The sequence below is a fragment of the Stegodyphus dumicola genome, chromosome 7, assembly GCF_044657685.1.
Source record: "Stegodyphus dumicola isolate Sdum_Otavi_A_Nest chromosome 7, ASM4465768v1".
Classification (NCBI taxonomy): Eukaryota; Metazoa; Arthropoda; class Arachnida; order Araneae; family Eresidae; genus Stegodyphus; species Stegodyphus dumicola.
In genome coordinates this window covers 161,382,881-161,404,181 of record NC_140774.1, presented here as the reverse complement: position 1 = coordinate 161,404,181, position 21,301 = coordinate 161,382,881, and the positions used below count along the sequence as shown (strand labels likewise).

The following is a 21,301-nucleotide window of genomic DNA, read 5'->3' as shown; positions in this document are numbered from 1 at the left end:
GCAAAGGGTTTCACAATTAAAAATAACTGTTATGAAATCAATATACACCTTACGCAGATTAGAATGTTTTTTCATTAAAGGACAGTATGCGCCAGACAGTTTTCTACAAAAAGAGCTAATTTTATACATACAGAGGAAAAGATATTATCGTCATTAAATTATTTTGGCTATCATAAAAGTTTTCTAAGTTTAAGATTCTGGATTATGGTAAAGCACACAGGGGTTATCTTCTAAGGAGAGAGAAGTCTTCTTGGAAAAGTAAAAAAGTAATATTCTCAAGACCTGCATATATTGCTTTTAAATGGCTTCGTTTGTTTTTCAATAACATTCTGTAAGAAGAATTATTTAATCTTTTATTCCCATTAAACTATATGATAAATTATTTTCCTCCTTTTAGTGCATTAACTATGACATTCATTTTAAATAAAAGTTTATTGCATAAAATCCATTTTTTTTTAAATAATATTTTAATTTTAGCCTGAAATGGCTATTCGAAACATAACTTTGCATTGATTTACTTTAAATGCGCTTTTCCATTTTTCACTCGGGTCTAATGAATGAATGAATGAATGAAAGCTTATACAAAGGTGTTTACACATTTTTAGAACGATTTCGAAGCCATTTAATTAATGTTTAAAATGAAGAGAATATTTATTTAAATGTTTTGTCTGATATCTTTTCTTTTTCCCTGGACTATCTGTGTCGTGATTTTCAGGATAGACGTGCTTTTCGTAAAATTCCCAGCGATATTGATTTCCAGTTTTCTTCAGCTACTTTTCAGAGTAGATTAGTCGTGGTGGGTTTGCATTTAGAAACTCTTTTCAGGAAACCAGAGACAAAGGGGTCCTGAAACGTCAGGGAACTTCGCAGGAATACGTTGAAACAGTTATGTATTCAATACCTGTATCAGTCTCCATTTTAAAAGGAATACAGTGGTACTCTTCGAAGCACGACTTGTTGTTCTGTCTTGCAGAAGTGACATTTTATGAATGGTCACTGGGTTAAAGAAATAAAATTTCCTCTGTAAATATCGGGCGTAAAACTTTCTCTTTACTGCGTTGACGGAACATGGTTTGTTCACATTTTCTTTCTTTGTTTTCAGTAATAAATATACCTATCTTTTTTTGGAATTATTTAAGCAAATACATGTTTGTGTAGAGTTGCAATGTATTTCCATTTATCTGTTGCTAAATAGCTTTCATACATTGTTCTAAAAATTGTTTTGCATTGAGCAACATCCTTCTACAAAATCTCGTGAAAATTAAACTTCTTAGCTTTTTTTTTAAGTTGTAAACTTTGGTTTATTATTTTATTTATTATTGCTTCATATGTATTTAAAGACTTTGATATGTTCGGTAGCGGATTTTCTCTTGTTACTAACGATTTCACCTTAATGAAAAATTAGAAACAACGTGTACCTTTTCATTGGATATTCTTTTTTTCATGTAGAAGTAATGATTGACGGGTTTTCCCTTCCGGTTAATAATGTTGCTTATTTCGCCCTTAGAAACCATGCATTTCACAACATTTTTTTTTTTATGGAATAGGAATATTTCTCACCGGAAAACGTAAAAACATCCTTCAATTCATAGCTTGTTTATATACCACAACTTGTAAAAAGTTTAAATTTAATAGTAGCAGATTATATTTCTCACTTCAAAAATAATAATGTGATGCTAAAAGTTTTTATTTCAAAGATATGCTTTTATTTTCCCTTTTCTCCACTTTTGATAATCATGAATTGAATAATCAGAGTAAATTTCTAAATTTTATGAAGTTATCGGCATCGAAATAGTTCTGCTTTTATGCAATATATCTATTTTAGTTCTCTTTAGGAAAGCTATATCTTTTTTAACATATTTTTCTTTTAAACAAGTATGTTTTCTGCTCTGTAATAGGGCTATGTGCAAGTTGTACCTTAGGTTACTAACTTTTCTCTGGTCTCACCTATAGTGTATATTATAATGAAGACTTGACGACTCTGGATATTTTTTAAGGTTGTATAAGGTTTCATTCAAATGAAGGGTTTTCGGTAGCAAAGCTTTGTGTTTTAAGGTGTAAAAGTTTTTAAGTCCATTTACATCTGCGTAACAGGGCTTAAGTCGTAGTCATTGAGAGACAGTACAGGTTACGCATGCGCATATGTGCATAAGACTCAACGTCGGTCGAATGTTACTTCTTGTTTGCTTCACCGTTGATTGATCGTTTCTTATTTCTTATTTTCATCTTGTATCTTGTTTTCTTTACCGTGATTGATCATTCTATCAAGTTGGCATAAAGTTGAAAAGTTAAAACATTTAGTCAAAATCCTCAAATCAGTTTTTGTGATGGAGAAATGTCAGGTTGACTAGCAACAAAGCTCAGTGTATACTTTCCATGACCGAGAAGTCATAGTATGAAAAGATCCTTTACGGAATAGTAAGTTCATGGAATGAATTCATAATAACTCTACAAATGATTTGATAAAGGAAAACGAAATCTGAAAAGTTTCAGATTTTTGAAAGCTTAATACGGTTTTCCAGCAGACTGTGACAAAATGGCTAACACAAATCATGAATCGAAAACAAATTTTCTATACGAAGTACAAAAAGAAAAAATTTGTGGAATAACGAGCAGTGGTAGTGGATGAAGTCACGGTATTTGGAAATTATTTTCAACTATAACGGTATGTAATTTAATTGTGTGCAACCGCAATATTTAAATACTGCACTGTTAAAGGAAGGGGAAAAAATCTGAAAAAGTTCAGATTTTAACGGTCACTTAAAAGGGCTCTTTTAAAATTTAATATCGTTTATCAGTAGAGATTATCAATTGAGACGGGCCAGGTTAAACATTTATAAGATGAATATACGTTTAGACATACCAACATGGGAATGATGTATACCTTTTGTATATTTGAAAAGTGCAAAAATATATACAGCAATTTTGTAAAAATATTTGATGCTTTTAATTAGCTATATCCTGAATTAAATGTATTTTTATTTAACTGAATGATGTTCAGAAGTAAAAAAAAAAAAAAAAAAAAAAAATATTCTAAAGAATTGCATCTATTGCTTTTGATAGTTTAGTTTGTTTATCAGTAGCAGACAGATTAAATATGAAAGAATAATGTCTTCTGTTTTTCCAAATGGCAGCCCTCGAATGAAAAGTAAAATAATGCTTTTACGATGGACCACGTAAAATCATGTTACGAATTTTTTTTGAGATGTTAGTAAATGTACTTATTACGAGTTAAGAGAATGAAATAATTTCGTCTGTTCTTTGAGAAGCGGCCATTCTAGGACTATAATGTATTCTTCCACTATAATATTAACTTTCAAATTAAAGTCTCAAAGGAATAATATTGAGACTTAGCCGTAGCACGTGCAAAATGACTGATTTTTGTGAAGGACCTGGGATTTAGGGATTTAAGTGTGTATTAAGGAATAGTTGAACTGCTATTCGGTGCGGGATTTCAGGTCACTGGCTATATCAGCGGGCTAGTAATTAGACAACACTGACCATTGAAGTGACTTCAGAGTCTACAATAACCTTTTCATAAAAAGTGCTAAATATGAGCTCAATAAATAAGAGACGTTAGTTCAGAATTTCTTTATTTTCGATGTACACTGTTTTTTTTTTTTTTCATGTCATAAGGAATATCCAACATTCAAAGTAAACAAATAAATAAAATAATACCATTATTTTCATCTTTACCACACAACATCTAAAATATATATATATATATATATGGATACATACAGTTAAAATTCATAACCTATACATCAAAAACACAAAGCACCTCTGAAATGTAAATCTATATGCAACTCATCATGCTAATCTATCGACAACATTTGTTTACCACAAATGAAGTTTCGATAATTCTAAAACGAACATGCGTATATAATATGCTGAAAAGAATTTCATATCTGCCAACTCTCACGAATTTTTCATTACATTTTACGAAACTTGTTCTAGCATTATAATGTTACGTGAAAAACTCATTTTGTAAATTTATACGAATTTTGCTAGGCGCGAAAAACTGCGCCAATTTGTCGCCAAATGTGCAGACAGACAGACACACAAGATAGCTAAAATAGACACATATCTTGTTTTGCACCTACTAAATCTTTCTGCCCATTGGGCGAAAATTTTAAAGCGTATGTCATTGGTAGGCATTTACAGTTACCGTTTCAAATTTTTTTTTATTATTTAAGAAAAAATATTCCCTTCTAGATTATGAATTCTTTTGTTACGCATCTCTAAAGTCAGCGACTTATGACTAACATCGATCTTTGCAGGACGATCTACTTACAAAAGTTTTAATTCGGTGGTTTGCGAATTTCATCATGAATTTTTTTAACATAATTTTGTTGTGATAAAAAATGATTTTTTTTATCATAACATTTGTTATGATATCATTAAAATGAAGCAATATCTACAGTAAAATGCTTCATTAAAAGAGTAAAGCCTTTTTACCTAATCTTTTTCACATTTTAAAATGTTTTTGTCTTACATTTTGACAATTAAGGGATACCTGAACACTGAAATTTAAGCAAGGCAACAAATATTTATTAATAATGAAAGCGAAAAAACAACTATAACTAAGACAAAATTGGTTTTATTTGTAAAATTTCCATTTTTTATGATTAGAGCCCCTTCCACTGTGTAATTGTTTCAAAATATTCAGATATCTTCCAATTTTCTTCATAAAATTTTCATTATGCAGTTTTCTGACATTTTTTCAAAACCATCTTGTGGTTTTTATTCTCACGAAGTTGGCAGGTATGCAATTTGGATATAGAATTGATATAACATGCTCAATCAACTTTCAGAACAATCTATCTAATCAATTGATTATGTTCTTTAAAAATTATGTTTAAAAAATTCGTCTGAATTCCGATTAGAACACAAAGAGAGTTTCATTTAATTTTTCTCGAAAATGCAAATGAATTAGGATGTCAATGGTGGTAATAAAATCTTTTCCAATGAAGTAATTCCAAATAAGATTATATCGGAATTAAATTATTAATTAGTTAAACTACTAATTAATTTAAATTCTAAATTTTAGGAAATTATTAATCCTTAATTAATTAAAAGTCTAAGAATTTGTAACAAGTTCAAACAGCTGTCTGCTTCATAAAATTTCCAACTGAATTATTAATTAGTTCATATTGAAATTATCAATTAATTTAGATTAACATTACAAAGAAATTACCAGTTATTAATTGATACAAATTTAAATTCTAGGTATTATGATTTAATTCGCATTCAAACTTAGGAAATTCACTAGAATTTGAATAATGAATTACAGCTCACTTTATATCAGTTAGAGTTTTCTTTTATATTTCAGTCGCCCCCCCAAAAAAAAGGCAGTTTAATAATTCAGTCTTGTTATTTGTCTAATAATTCCACTTTTCATAAAAAATATTGAGTGAACTGTAGGCTGAAGTACAACATTTCATATTCCGAATGCTAATCATTTTACTTCTGGTTAAGTATGAAATAGCAACTCGTTTGTTTGCTACAAATCACTGCTAGATTTTCTACTCTTTCTTTATAAAATGCCATTACAAAGCATGAACCCAAAAATGGAAATAAAAATATAAAGTCTTCATCCATTAGAAAGTTATTTTTTGTATATTAATGAGGTCCAAAAATCCCAAGAAGTATAAATGTATCGAAATTTCTAAAGCTGGTCTTTATGTGCTCTCAAAGAAGTTGCACATTAAACTATTTGGTAAAAGTAGAAACATTCAAGGCATTCAACCGTGAAGCTCTCAAAATGGTCCTCAAAGAACAGAGATAGAAGAGAACTGCTCTACAATAGGGAATACGTTACCTGGTATTGTCGTTTATTAAATTAAAATGAATCTCGAGATAATAAATCGCAGTTTCTTGCGTTTAAGAGATATTATCTTCTCTTTCTCAAATAGTATGAGCTACCAAAGAAGCAAATGGAATTGAAAAGGCTGTAGCCGTTTTCAAAAATATTGTTTCAATAAAACTGATTTTAAGATTTCCCTTTCAATAAATTTATTTTACAATGTCTTAAATATTTTCTTTTCGCTAAAAGTTCTTATTTAATACGTTTTATACTGAAATATTTTCCCACTTAAAATTCTCCGACTAATCTTTCGAGAAACTTTTTCTTCCTTCCAAAAATTTTTTTTCCTATTTTACTTTACTTTAACTTCTTTAAAGAAATTCTTAATAACTGCAGTTATTTCCCCAGTTTGAACTAGAAACGAAAGGTCTTATTTTTAAAACAGTGATGGCCATTTTTTTAGTTTTGTCAATACGTCTCGTCTGACAGTATACAACTTGCTGTTATCATAATGGTTAGCAAGATTCCTAGGCGAATTAGCTATTTAATGTGGCGAGAAGCCTCCTAAATGGGATAGTGACTTTGACTACCGCATCTAATCCCGGAGAAGGCATGGGTGCTTATAAATATGTATAGTATTTTTGCAATGACTAAATTGCTAACACAAATCATCAATCGAAAACAAAATTGCCTATGAAAATGCAAAAAGGAAAAATCGTAGGTTAGCCAAAGAATAGGTATTGATAAGAAGGAAAGCTTCGCAGCAGCAGGAGTGGCTCCTTCCGAACGAAAAGGGACACAACTGCGCATGAGTGAAATATCTGTCGCCAAAAAGCGCCAAAGCTCGAAGCTGATGTCGAAGTTCGAACAGGTTCGACGGTCACGTTTATCAAGAGTTTAAAGCTGTGTCACTCCATTTTTTCCCCATACATATTGACAAATATAAAATCAGACATCAAACTGCGCTATGGATAATACAACTTCAACTAGTAAAGCATGAAAATTCGAGTTTAAATTATCGCGAAAAGTCAAAGAACGATTCATCTTAACCCGTGTTCCTCAATTTCCTGTACACGTGGCGGAGGTGGAAAATCTCGGCCAGGTACATCACAAAGGGAGAAATTCTCGCCAACAGGTTCCGTCGCCAAATCCCTTGGCGAATTATCCCTTTTCTTTCTAGCGGCGTAGAAGACAAACTGGTTTACATTACGTCTATGGAGCCTTTCCTTCTTTACATAGACTTTCTTTGGGTTAGCAGCAGTGATAGTAGATGATGTCATCGTATTTGGAAATTATTTTCAACTACAAAGGTATACAATTTAGTTGTATATTAATGTATGGAGGCATTCTAAATATTTGGCTACCTGAACGGTTCCCTCATGTGTATTGCTGGTAGAGGAAGAGGGATTGGACACCCTCGGACTCATTTCCCCGGGGTGCTTTCTCCCAAAACTGGGCCCGGAACTGGGCAAAATCGTACTGTCACCTATATGATGCCCAAGGCTTTTACCAACGATAGGTGCAATCTTGTACTCCTTGCCGCAATGAATTTCATTGGATTTTCTGATTTCAAACAAGCGAGATAAGTCACAACAATAGGTGGCAAGAAAGGCTGTTAAGTTTCAGGCCGTTTTAAAGACGTTAGTATCTAAAAAATTATTTATTTGGATCCCTTGGAAAACTTCCGCTGTGCATGGATTTTCCCAGCTGATAAATCTGAAAGGAAGAAAGGGTTATTTGGCAACACTGAGTATTAGTCCAGAAAATATATTGTCATTAAATACGTCAATAAAAATGTACCAATCTGCAGTGGCGAATCTTTGCATTTAGCAAGTCCTCTAACAGGATTTCAGCCTTGAAATATTGTAAACCTTTGAAAAATAGTATTTAGAGAATGAATATTTTATTTTCACTTCCTACTTGACTCTTTTTCTTTAAGACTTATAAATTAAAATTAGTAAGCAAGGTACATTAGTAAGCAAGGTAACATTTAGAATTTTGACTCTGCACTTTTTTATAATTCGCTTCTGAGCTAAAATTGCATCAGAAACTTAGTTAAACAAAAAAGTATCTGACAAGAATTGCATAATTTTGATGAATTTGATGAGCTAATACATTTTTAGTTTTAAAATGATAGAATATTTTAGGGGCAGTTTTGAAAAATGTACTACATTATTCAAGTTTAATTAGAGAAGTATAAAAGCAAATTTAATGTGAAGCTTGTGTTTTAAAGTAGAAGGTTTTTTAAAATGATTGAAGCAATTTCGAATGACTTTACTTTTTGAAATTACAATCAATAAGTGCCAAGCAATCCATTAAATGTAAGGAAAATGTAACCGAATTTTACTTAATCTGCCTTGCTTCCATTAGGTACTTGGGTAACGTAATGATCATAATAAATTCTTGCCGTATGCAGTCGAGCACTTAATTTGCTATTGCCTCTACTGCAGTAAGACTAAGTTTGTTTATGTATTTTCTTTTTTGTTGGAAAAAAAGTAAGTAAATAAATAAAGTAAGTAAACAAAAAAGTAGTAAGTAAACAAAAGTAAAGTAAGTAAACAAAAAAGTAGTAAAGTGTTGTTTTGTTACATTTTTTGTTGTTTACTTTTTGTTTGTTTCCTTTTTCCTTTTATTTCTTGTAGACGTGTCGTAAAGATGATGCAAACACAAAATCTTTCATATACGTCCAAGAAAATGCCCTGTCTTCATAACGGTGCCCTTTTATAAAAGTACCGGAACTTAAGCAAATCGGCTTACTTTACGAATACACAAAAGCTTTTTTAAGGATGCCCCGGCATAAAAATGTCCGCAATCTCATGAAGACTAATTTTTACTTCCTTATACGAAGTAAAGGAATTATTGTAATCACGAAAAATTCTGGGTATCAAATTTCAACGAAAATATTCATTTTGACCTCTATCGAATGAAATTTAGCAACGTTTTTGCATGACATCTGTATGTAAGGACCGGATAAAGAACTCTTTCTCCCCAAACAAATTATAAAACAGATTCAAAATGGATTTTTTTTTTTCTTTTTTTGCCACGAAACGTACGTACGTAAACGCCATAGGTACACTGCGAAAGTAAAAAGAAGAAGGGGACAGTTCTGCATCTTCCGTTTTACTGGGCCGTTTGAGGAAATTTAACTTGCGTTTTTCATGTCTCGAAAGCGCGACTTAGGATATGTATTAGATTTATATATAGCATTGTTCTAACATAGGTATTTTGACACGAAATCGGACTTTTTCTAAAGTGACATGCCAATTTTTTTTCATATATCGATTCTAAGACTCAAATTATGCCAAACTGCCAAGTTTTGTAAAAATCACAAGAGCAGTTTTTAAAAAATTAGCTTTGAAAATTTTAACTCCTCAATGCTGACTTATATACATTTATTAATATCTTTTTTTTCATTAAACTTATTTGATTCTTCCTTTTATTATTACTATTTATTTGATCCTTCCTTCTCGAAATTTATTCCTAATAAAATTCACCTATTTTTTTACGATTTATTTTTAAAATTTGTATTTTTAAATAATTTTTATAAATTTTTCGAAAAAAAATTTGAATTATAACCTATAAGAGTTTTTCGATCATCTTAAAGTAGATTGGGAGTAATTTAAAATCCGAAACCTTTCAGATTTTTTTTTTGGCGCAGTGTATGTTAATCACACAACTTGTGTCTTTTTTGCCGAGTTGGATCAAAAGGAAAACTTTTAGTTTTGTGCACGGAAAAATCTGCCTTCTTGCCCGCTGGCTGAATTGCTTGTTTTTGCGTAAAAACTGTACTTTTAATTGTAAAAATTGGTTTTTACTTGCTTTAACTGTATTTGGTGTTTTATGATTTTTTGATCTTTCAATTGTTAATGAAGATATTTTAAGTTTTTATGTATTTTTGCCTTGCCGCGAAATGAGAACTGAATTAATTGAATGAGAAATATATCGCTAATGAAATTCGAGGAAGTAAATTTAAAAGAAATGCAGGAAAACCTGCGTATAATTTATTATACGCATTGTATATTATTATATTCCGTACAAGTATTCCGCAATTAATACTATATTATAATATTCCGCACAAGGAAGTCGTGGTGTATACATCAGATTTTTTATAAAGTAAGTTTTATAAGAACTTGCAAAGAGCAACATTTATTGTAAAACGCAATCTTCACATATTTAACAGATTTTATGACTTTTTTCGTAATTTTCACAAAAATGTCTTCAGTTTTTGATTTTTTACAAATTTGTTTTTTCAGTAGTGCTAATAAACGTGCCAGTCAATGATCTGCATTTTGCCAATTGGTCGATGATTTGCATTTAAAGTATGTAAATTTGGTTGACATTTGGGTTACTGTTTAAATTCTCGTTCTTTTTATTGCATCATAAGGAATTCCCCCCCTCTTTACAATGCAATTTTCTTTTTGTTGGGCGCTGCCGAAGATTTTTTTTTCTCGCAAATTTAAGAACGCTATTACGATAATGTAAAATTAAAATAACGACTATATGTTAAAATTAAGAATTTTTTTCGCAAAATTAGTATTAAAATATCTTTATTTCATGTTTTAAAATAACTTTACGTTTCATTTTGGTAATTTTTGAATATCTAAAGTGGGAAATTCAAACAAGAATCTAAATATACAGCAGCAAGACTCTAAATGCAAAGCAGAATTTTGAAAATCTTCAGATATGAGTTAGCTTTCTTTGTAGTTCTTTTTTCTCTTTGTAGTACATTTTACGCTTATTTTTGAATTGAAAAATGCAAAATTTCTGATTTTTATTTTGACAAAGTTGGTAGGTATGCCTTCGTAAAGACGCAATCACGTTTATAACAACAAAAGCTAGTTAGTTACACTTTATGATAGCGCCCCGATATATACGTAGAATTTACATGCATTTTGTTAATCAGAGTAGCAAATTAAAGCACTGTATTGCACAGCAAGGGCTTTGTGAAAAGATGCTCGTACCTCTATGAATATTGTTATATACAATTTGGAAACCGTTCTCTTTAAGGGTGAAAAACTCTTGAAGGCTTATGTCTTTTCGAACCAAAACCGACTTGTAGAAATACTATGCCGGGCCGCAGTTATGCAACGGTCCCACATAATTTAATATCCGGCGACCTTAAAAACAGCTAGATGTGAAAGTCATCAATACGCTGTTACCTATCAAATGTAGGCAGAATTTTCAACCTTCATTTCATGAAATTCCTTCAATTAATATACGGTTAATAAGTAAAGAATTTAGTTCACCCGAAATCCAATCAATCATGTTGAATAATCTTCTGATCTGGCATATCATTTTAAATTCAAAGATGGACGTTTACTGAGAGAGTTCTGTTATAAGACAACTCGCAGTAGAACCATTTATATTTATGTATATTCGGCACTAATATCATATGTGTGGAAATAATTTAAATACATTAAATAATTTTCTACTGTTAAATGGTCTACTTTACAATCTGATTACATTTTGAGGAAATACCATTTCAGAGTTTTGGTAACAACTGAGCTGAACTACAAAGACGTAAGAAACATTCAGTAAAATGGGAAAAAAAAAAAAAAAAAAAAAATCTGATGTGTACACCACATAACTTCCTTGTACGGAATATTAAATTATACGCATTTTTTCTTGCATTTCACTTATTGGATTGAATTAAATCTATTTCCTCGATAGAGCATAAACCACAATAGAATAAATGCACTCTTTAAAATTCACTATGTTTATTTATCATAGTGACTTTTTGGTGCTAAGCTCATTTAACAGCGTTACATTTCATTAATTTTATAATTCAGAATGCACAAAATTTACATCGTCTGAAAAATAATCGTTGCCACATGTTCTATTCAAAAATTATAATGAATCTAAAACTATGTACAAAAGAAATTAAACAACCAAACAAAAAAAGAAGTTTTTCACAGACAATTCAGTATTTCTGATTCAATTAATTCAGTCCACACTTCGCTACAAGTCTAAAATACATAAAAACTCAAAATATCTATATTAAAAATTTACTAAAGGTATAAAAAGCTTAACCAGAAGATAAGAACAACATAATTCAATAATTTTTAAAGCAAAAAAAAAAAAAAAAAAAATGCACAGTCTACAAACATATAAGAATAATGAAACTGAGATCACTGAGCCGAGTAACAGAGTGGATATATTTTTAAAAAACTTATTTTAACTTTAAATTTTCTTTTTTAAGTATATACATGTTTGTTAAAATTAAAATTTATATATGTACATATATTTATATACTTTTGGTGCGGCAGATTGCAACCAAAATACGAGGTGCACATCTACATGTTATCACAGTCCTATATACAAAATTTCAACGCTCTGAGGCTACTCGTTTTTGAGTTATGCCACATACGTATGTACGTACGCACAGATGGCACGAAAAATTCTCCTTAGAATTCATTTTAAATCAGTTTTATATTTTTTTGGGGAAAAGAGTCCTTTATTCTGTCCTTACGTACAGAAGTCCTGCAAAAACATCATTAAATTCCATTCAATAGCTGTGAAAATGGATATATTTTTTTTAAAATATGATGCCTGAAACGTTTCGCGATTACAATACCTCCCTTTTACTTCGTTTAAGGAAGTACAAAAGAAAAAGTAAAATGTTTCAGGAATTCAAATGTTAATTTTTTCCATTAAGTTAAGTAGATGATGAGCTTCATCACAATCCATATTTGAAATAATAGGTTGCTGCATAATAATATTTTTAAACTTGTGTTTATCTTTCTTGCCTTTTTAAACAATGAATTTTTTTAAACATGTCAGGAACTTTCTGAATGCTATATTTTGCCGTGATAATTTATCACTCATCTTTACATGATTAGTTAGTAGTTAGTAATGAAAAAATGACAGTATATTCTGTTCCTTATAAAGTCAGTTCGCCACACTGACTTTTAAAAAAATTATCAAATTAAATAACTTAAGATTAGTATATAATATAGAATGTGAAAATAATATTGGATACTATGTATCACATTTTTGCATTTAAAAATTATTTTTTTTTTTTGTTTATTATTTTCTGTTTTAATCTCCTCAAACAACTCCAGAAATGCAAGTTTTATTTCGTATTGTAAGAATGAATTTCTTCGCCCATTTTCTCAGTCACATGCATAAGGGAACTGCAACAAATATGGGATACAAAGAGTATAGATCGGACGCGAATATGAATATATTAAAAAACAATCCACTATAATAAGAGCAAAACTCTTGCTTTTCGCAGAGAATGGATAAGTAAACTTTCTTTGGATACACATTTTTTTCTCAGGGTGCATTATGTACGTTCATAATACTTATTTTATTTTAAATCTGATATGAACTCGGCTCAAGAAAGAAATTTAGAACTACGGTACTCATAGTTTCAATAGAGTAACATCTTTGACTTATCAAGGTATCATGATTATAAAACATGGCATGCACGACAGCACTCAGAATACTCACAAAATGGAAATTATGTTAATCTCCCTATGAAATGGACATTTAAGTAACATTTTTATGTCTTGATTAATTTGTATATATAGAAGCTATTTCCTTACGAATGATAAGAACTAACTTGTATAGGACAAAGAATAATAACACTCTTCACATTCAAACAACGTACACAACAAGAAACACAAGACGGATGTGAACGACAGAGCCACCCGTCGCTCGTTTTCCTAATTCAAAGAGAAACATCGGGAAAGCTCTTAAATATTTCAGAGAAAGTTCTTTTGTTCCACAGTTCTCACCAAATCGTCAAATATAAGTCAAGATATGCAGCAGTCATCAATGTTGGCAGTGGTGCCTTGAGATCCAGATGCAGGATCAGTTCTTTTAATTTTCTTGCTGCTTCTTCTGATAAGACTACGACTTCGAGGTTTGAAACTTCGCTGCGGAGGACTTGCTGCCACTTCGCCATCGGCTGGTGGACATTGCAGCCTGCCCGGCGTTCCATTGGTGGAAGAGGAGGATCCACCTGCAGCTGCATGAGCACTGGATCTCCTACGGAGGCCTTCAGCTGGTACAGGCAGCTTGGACATTTGTAAGAAAGCTCTAAAGATGTCCTTTATGTGGACATTGTCTTTAGCTGAGCATTCCAAGAGCTTGGCTCGGATCCGAGGCAGCTCGCAGTAGAACCATTCAGAAACTATCTCGCGAGGGATGGCTCGTCTTTCGTCTCCGAGATCGCATTTGTTCCCCACGATGACTATCGGCACTTCCTGGAAGTCAGACTTTTGTTCCCGAATTTCCTGTAGAATAGAAACAGAAATATCAGAAATACTGAAATTTTAAGAAAGAATGAGACAACTACATTGGCAAAGTAAGAGCCAATAAAATAAACATGCATATTTTTTAAGTTGCTTATTCTTTCTTTCAAAACAAAAGCTAGTTAAGTTAAATACTGTAATCGTTGACAAAATGGCACCTCATTTAATGGAAACTTCTAAGAAAGAAAGCGCTTTTAGAATTGCCATGGCAAAAGGAGAAAAACTGAAATGCTTAAAAGTTCCGAAAATCGTCAACTATCAAAAACCATGATTTATTCAGTTTTAAAACACTATATCTCTATATCTCCAATTAAGCGTAATAACCATTTACCTCAATATTAATTGAAATTGCCCCTGTAACCTTATTTTTCCAGCTAAGCTGAACTCTTTCAAGGCCTTTCATGTTACATTATACAAGAGATACTACAATTAACATGTAATTTTACTAAAATTGTTTATATATATGCAAAATTCGTAACAGTATTTATTATATTCAAATACGTATGTTACATCAAGTGAATTATACTTTTTCTAGTTATAGTTACTTTTATATTTATTTTATTATATTTATTCTGTTTTTGTAAAGATTAAACTTAAACAAATAATTTTATTTCCTTAAAATAATCCACAAAACAATCTTTTTCCACAAAATTATTTGATGAAATATTTTTTCTTATTTGCTTAAAATAAAAAACAAAATACCGTTACTTCATCCAATTTCTGTTTATTTACGTCCCATCTCTTTTTACTTCCTTGTACGAAGTAAAAAGGAAGTATTGTAATCGCGAAAAGCTTCAGGCAGCATATTTCAACGAAAATATCCACTTTGACCGCTTTCGAATGCAATTTAACGGTGTTTTTGCATGATATCTGTGCGTAAGGGCAGAATAAAAGACACCTTTCCTCCAAAAAAATTATAAAACTGCTTTAAAATTAATTCTGAAGAGAATTTTTCGTGACGTCTGTACGAACGTATGTACGTACGTATCTCGCATAACTCAAAAACGAGTAGCCTCAGAACGTTGAAATTTTGTATACAGGTTTGCTATAACATGTAGATGTGCACCTCGTATTTTGGGTGCAATCGGCCGCACCAAACGTATATAAATATATTTATATATATATCCACTCTGTTACCCGGCTCAGTGATCTCAGTATCTTTATATTATATGTTTGTAAATTGTACATTTTTTGCTTTAAAAATCATTGAATTATGTTGTTTTTATCTTCCGGTTAAGGTTTTTATAATTCTGGAAATCCTTTCGTAATTCTGGAAGCCATATTTGTAAAATTATCAACAATTTAAAAAAGCTGTTTAAGTACGGTTAAGTTTTAAATAACATGGCGGACATATTTGTTTACATTTGAAACAGCAGAATTGTAAATTTGTTGCCAATATAGAGAGACTAAGCTTCGCAACACAAAAATAACGCCTTCATTTATTATTGCGAATTAAATCATGCTTAATCCTTTCTGGAATTTTTTCGAGGAAATAAGTGTTAAATAAGTGTTTCGTAATTTTAATGCAGATATTTTGAGTTTTTATGTATTTTTGCCTTGTCGCGAAGTGAGAGCTGAATTAATTGAATGAGAAATACTAAATCGTCTGTGAAAACTGTTTCTTTTCTGTTTTGTTTGCTTAATTTCTTTCATACATCGTTTTAGCTTTATTATAGTATTTGAATAGAACATGTGGCAACGATAATTCTTCAAATGATATAAATTTTGTGCATTCAGAGTGTCGTTATAGTAAACAAATATAGTGAATTTTAAAGAGTGCATTTATTCTATTGTGGTTTATGCGCTGTCGAACGAAGTAGATTTAATTCAATCCAATCAATTTAAATGAAATTCCAGAAGAAAGTGCGTGTAATTTAATATTCTGTAAAAGGAAGTCATGTGGTGTACACATCAGATTTTTTAACTAAAACAAAACAATGGAATTAATTTTCATCCAAGTTAAATACTGTAACAGTTAATTTGGTCGGTATGCGATGGTACAGTCAGTCAGCTTATGTCCACTATGAACAGTATTGGTAACATAATGCCGGTTATATGTCTATGACGGCTGCAGGTGAGAAACTGCATCAATTATCCTGCTCAAAATTATATCATTATCGAAGAAACGTCTTTTTAAATTTATTACAGAAATCGTTTTACATTTGCTGTCATTTTAGAATCGAAGAAATATTATAATTTTCTTACCGCAAAACAATCTTTGATTATTTGAAATGATTCGGCATTGTCGATGCTGTAGACCAGAAGGAAAGCACTGGCAGTAGCGATGGACAGCCGCCTCATGGCCGGGAATTGAAAGTCGCCCGCAGTGTCCAGGATGTCCACCTTAAGTGTCATCGTGTCCAAGTCGAATTCTCTGCAGTGGAGGTCCTCGACAGTGGGTCTGTGCTTGTCACAAAATGCATTGAAGAGAAACCGCTTGATAATGGAACTCTTCCCCGTAGCACAGCCTCCCAAGACTACCAGGCGAATGCGATATTCTTCCGCCATCTTTAACTATCTGCAGTCTCCTGAAACAGTTAAAAGCAACTGTCACCATGACATGGAATGTGATATAAATTGGTTCCAATAACCACGTATTCACAGTAGTTTTTAAGAAAATTCCTTGAAAACTACAAATTATGGCCTTATCGGATCTACCGACGCGAAACGCAATGAGAAACGTTTTCAAGAAATGCGTCTCTCTTAGAACTAATTTGAAAGGCAGATTTCTAGCTCAATCTTTGGGGGAAAGTTACAGCAGTCTTTTTCACGTACCTACCCACAATATTTTACGACGTTGTGGAAAATAATGCGTTGACATTGTTACGCATAGGTCAGTCAATCACAGAAAGATTCTGCTTCTGGTTGGATTGTTTTGATTGGAAAAGTTTCTTACCGTATTTCGCGTTAGTAGATCACATAAGAGTTTTACAGAACACAACCTATGAAACACACAGACACACACACATACATATCTATTGAAATTTTGCATCAGGAAAGAAAATTGTTGTGAAATACGGAAGTAAATTTTTTTCTTCATTCTTATATGATGCATTTATTCCCGTGAAAAAAATGATTAAAAATTGATTGTGACAACATTTATTATGTGGTAGTTTGACAGCTGTGTGTACCTAAATATTATTAAAAATACACAATGGTCCTTTTTACATTTGTTTGTATATAGCTTTAATTACAAATCTTTGCTTTTTATCATTTTTATTATATGTATGCAATAATAAACAATTAATAAGTAAATTTGATGAAGTACATAATTTTCCAACTCTGTGCAGGCTTTCGAAATAGGTAGTTTTATTCAAAAATCTATGTTAAAAAAGGCTGCCTTCTTTGCATTTTAAACGGACAATGTTGTTAAGCAAGCTCATATAATAAAGTGCCACTTCATATCAGTCGGTTCATACAGATCTGAACTAAAATGCAGAATGGAAAGAAAAAGTAGATTCATTGCATTTCTAGCTCTAAAATCATAAAAAGCAATTAGAAAAAACGAAAAGAGTGAAATATAAATCCAAGTAGATGCAATTAGCCATTGTTCAAATCCTTTTTTAAATAGGAAAAAAAATATAGCATATTTGGTTCTGAAAACGAAGAATTTCTTGCTGTCTAGAATTTCAAACCTCATAAAGGCACAATACAATTGCAAAATCGCTGAGAGGGCTAATGCTATGCCTTGCTAAAGCTCAGAATTTGCACTCAAGGTGACTACAGAATTAGTTTTGCTATATGATATCTGAACTAAACTAGCGACATCTTCCAGCAGCTCTGATATTTTTTTTTTGTGGAGTGAGGACAGGAGAAAAAGATTTAGAATTTGCAGCTAAATTCCTTCAGCAAGCTTTTAGGATAGCAAGATCTCGTTTCAGGAAAATTTCACAACATCCCCAAATTTAGAGAGAATTTTCCAAGGGCAGCCAAAGTTCGCAAAAAACCTGATGTGGACACCACATTACTTCTTTGTACGGCTTATTAAATTATGCACATTATTTGCTGCATTTCATTTAAACTTATATGAACCGAATATTATTAGAGATATATTTTCTTTAAATCAATTCACTTCTCACTTCGCGGTAAGGAAATAATACATAAAAACTCAAAACATCTACCTAAAAAAATTGAAAAATACTGAAAAATCTAAAACACCAAATAGAGTAAAAACAGTTAAAAAACAATTTTTGCAATTAAAATTAGAGATTAAATTAATTAAAATTAGGCAGAAAGACAGATTTTTTGGGCACAAAAAGACACTGAAGTTGGTGCAGAAACTGAATTAATTCACTATGCTACGAAGTTTAGAATGTAAACAAATGGCGGCGTCGTTAGGCTTAGTGGAACTTAACGAACTTTTAAATTGTTAATAATTCTACAACTACTGCATGCAGATTAACTAAAGGCCTAAAAATCTTAACCTGAACATAAGAACAATATAATTCAATATCACACTTATGTATAATATAACAATATAACACTTTTAAATCAAAAAATGCACAATTTACCAACATATAAAAATAAAAAAACTTAGCTCACCGAGCCGGGTAACAGAGTGGATATATATATATATATTCTTTATATATATATATACATATACAGATATATATATATTTTTGGTGCGACCGATTGCAACCAAAACGAGAGAGGTGCACATCTACATGTTATAGCAGTCCCATACACAAAATTTCAACGTCCTGAGCTACTCGCTTTTGAGTAATGCGAGATACATACATACATACGTACGTAGAGACTTCACGAAAAAATATCTTCTGAATCCATTTTAACTCCATTTCACAATCTGTTTAGAGTAAAAAGTTTTTATTCTGTCCGTGCGTACAAATGTAACCTAAAAACATCGTTCAAATGGAATCGAGTGCAGTCAAAATAGATGTTTTTGTTGAAAAACGGTACCCAAAATTTTTCGCAATTACAATACTTCTTTTATTTCGTACAAGGAAGAAAAAGTTTTTTGCAGAGGATCGGTAAACTTTAAAAGCGCTATCTGAGCTATTTACAAAATTCCATTGGTTAACAATACAGAATTTAAATACGAACAAATTCATCTCATTGTATATGTAACATGTGATAACTAATATGTTTTATATTCAATTATGGATTTAGATTGTTACACACAAACTAAAAATAAAACAAAATATTAAGTTATAGCAAAACAAGGTAAAAAAAAACAGATAATTAATAAATATAAATTAATACAAAGTAATATAGTGTTATAAAATAGACTGAAACTAATTTATAGTTATAAAAGGTAGACCTTTGTCTGTGTTGTGTGTTAGTACAGACACGAATAAGCCCAGAGCTATGCAATTGTGAAGGTGTTCTCCTTGAAGTGATTTTTTTAAAATTTCATTTAGAATTTCCTTCATTTAATACTAAAATGCTTTTTTTTTCTATTTTCGCAAATATTTTAATTTAATTAATAATAAGCTCATAATACTGGACTAATAATCTTATGCCTCTTGCAAAATCTGCTAGAGCGAAAAAAAAAATCTTTTAAACAAAGTTTGTTCCAAGTAAAAAATTTTGCGAATTTTTAGGAATAAAAAAAATTCCTCTGTTTTTTTCAATGGATTCCAAAAACTGTTGAAAATTAATTTTGCCATATGATATCTATATTTGTTATATGGTTTCTATACAAATGAATCTACTATGATATCAGTGCGAATGGATGGTGAGCTATCGGTATTTTTTATATAACATCTGTGTTTTTCCTATCTCAAATGTCTAATATTACAAAGCAGGAGGGAAGAAAAGAAAAAGGAAAAAAGGGGGTGGCTTTGGAAAAAGAAAGAAAAGAATGAATCTAGAGGATTTCCTTTTTTTTTCACGGGCAGCAACAAAATCTATTCCCTATTTCTTTTGAGCAATAGGCAACATATTTAAGTTATTCCTTGGAATCAATACGGAGTATGTGGAACAGTTTATATCTGAGATTCGTACAGATAGCCAGGAAGCAAAATAAAATGTAAATAAAAATCAGAAAGATGACCAGAAGGGAGACGTATCAGTACGTTCAAATAAGACAGTTTTCAAATAAGACAGATTCAAATAAGACAGGTTAAGACCTGTCAGTCAAGACATAGATAGAGAACTTGCACCCAGATAACAGTACGGCTTCGTCTCCTATCTGCCCAAAATCGTAACACGTTTGATACATCTCATAAAACCCAATTTAAAAAGAGTTGTTTCACTAAATCTTGAAATTTATAAAATTCCTATTACCTAGCGACCAACTCCCTGTTTACTGGGATTATAAGGAGAACGATGTCCATGCCTAACTCAAAATTACTGTTAGTACGCAGACAGTTAAAAAATAGAGGAAATAGAAATAACCAATTTTATAACTAACAGGAAAAGGATATTCACAATTACCAGATTTTCAAGCAATTTAATTTGAAGAGAAAGTTCATTTGGTTATGTAAATGAAATCAGAATTCAAAACAAAACAAAACAAAACAACAACAACAACAAAAAAAAAAAAAAAAAAATGCACACTTTAAATAATTGGAGAATAAGCATCATTACAAATGGATTGGATCAGAATTCAACAAAGTACACGAGGTCTAAAAAGCAACCTTAGATTAACTTCGATTTTCAATAAAATTCCATCCATTTCGAGGGCAATCTGACATAGATCCTTCTTCTCCAAAGGCAAGAAAGTTTTGCAAAAGTGGAAGGAGCAAGTATCAAATTTTATATGAAAAACCATTGAGGAGTACAAACAAAAAGTGAAATTAGCGCCATCTATCAAGCAAGATGATGAAAAGTGATAAAAGCTAAAATATTAGCTTTTTGAAAGTGCTAAGAGACAACTGAAACAAGCCTGAACTCAGGCGATAACAATGAAACGAAGGAAATAAAGCTAGTGGTGCCATTGACTGATTAAAAATATAAACAACTGTCAAGTAATTTCCTTAAAAGCTGAGTGTAAAGACATACTGGAGGTGGGATCGTTAACTAGAACTAAAAGATTTTTATGAATGTGAAACGTTTCGAGAAAATCCAATTAGCTGATGTAAGATGCTTTTTGAATAATTTTGGCTGCAGAAAAATGAAAAATATGCGTTTCTGATCAACCGTATTGAGCAACAGAGAATTTCTGAGTTTCGTTTTTTTCTAACTTATGCTCTTAGCGCGAAATTTTAAGGCTCTCCTAGTTTGAAGAATGTAAATTAAACTCCATTAGCAAGGAATCCTATGTATATTCCAGAAG

General features: G+C 31.2%; 1 protein-coding gene across 1 annotated transcript in view; it reads right to left on the bottom strand.

The window, feature by feature from the left end:
- Window positions 1-3,582: 3,582 nt before the first annotated feature.
- Window positions 3,583-21,301, bottom strand: part of LOC118185429 (ras-related protein Rap-1b-like) — a 205,866-nt gene continuing 188,147 nt past the window's right edge. The window contains exons 2-3 of the mRNA XM_085820996.1: window positions 16,270-16,592; window positions 3,583-14,046 (exon numbers count right to left, since the gene is read on the bottom strand). Coding sequence (XP_085677122.1) covers window positions 13,564-14,046; window positions 16,270-16,572 — 786 coding nt within the window. The 5' untranslated portion in view covers window positions 16,573-16,592 and the 3' untranslated portion in view covers window positions 3,583-13,563. The remainder of the gene's footprint in view (window positions 14,047-16,269; window positions 16,593-21,301) is intronic.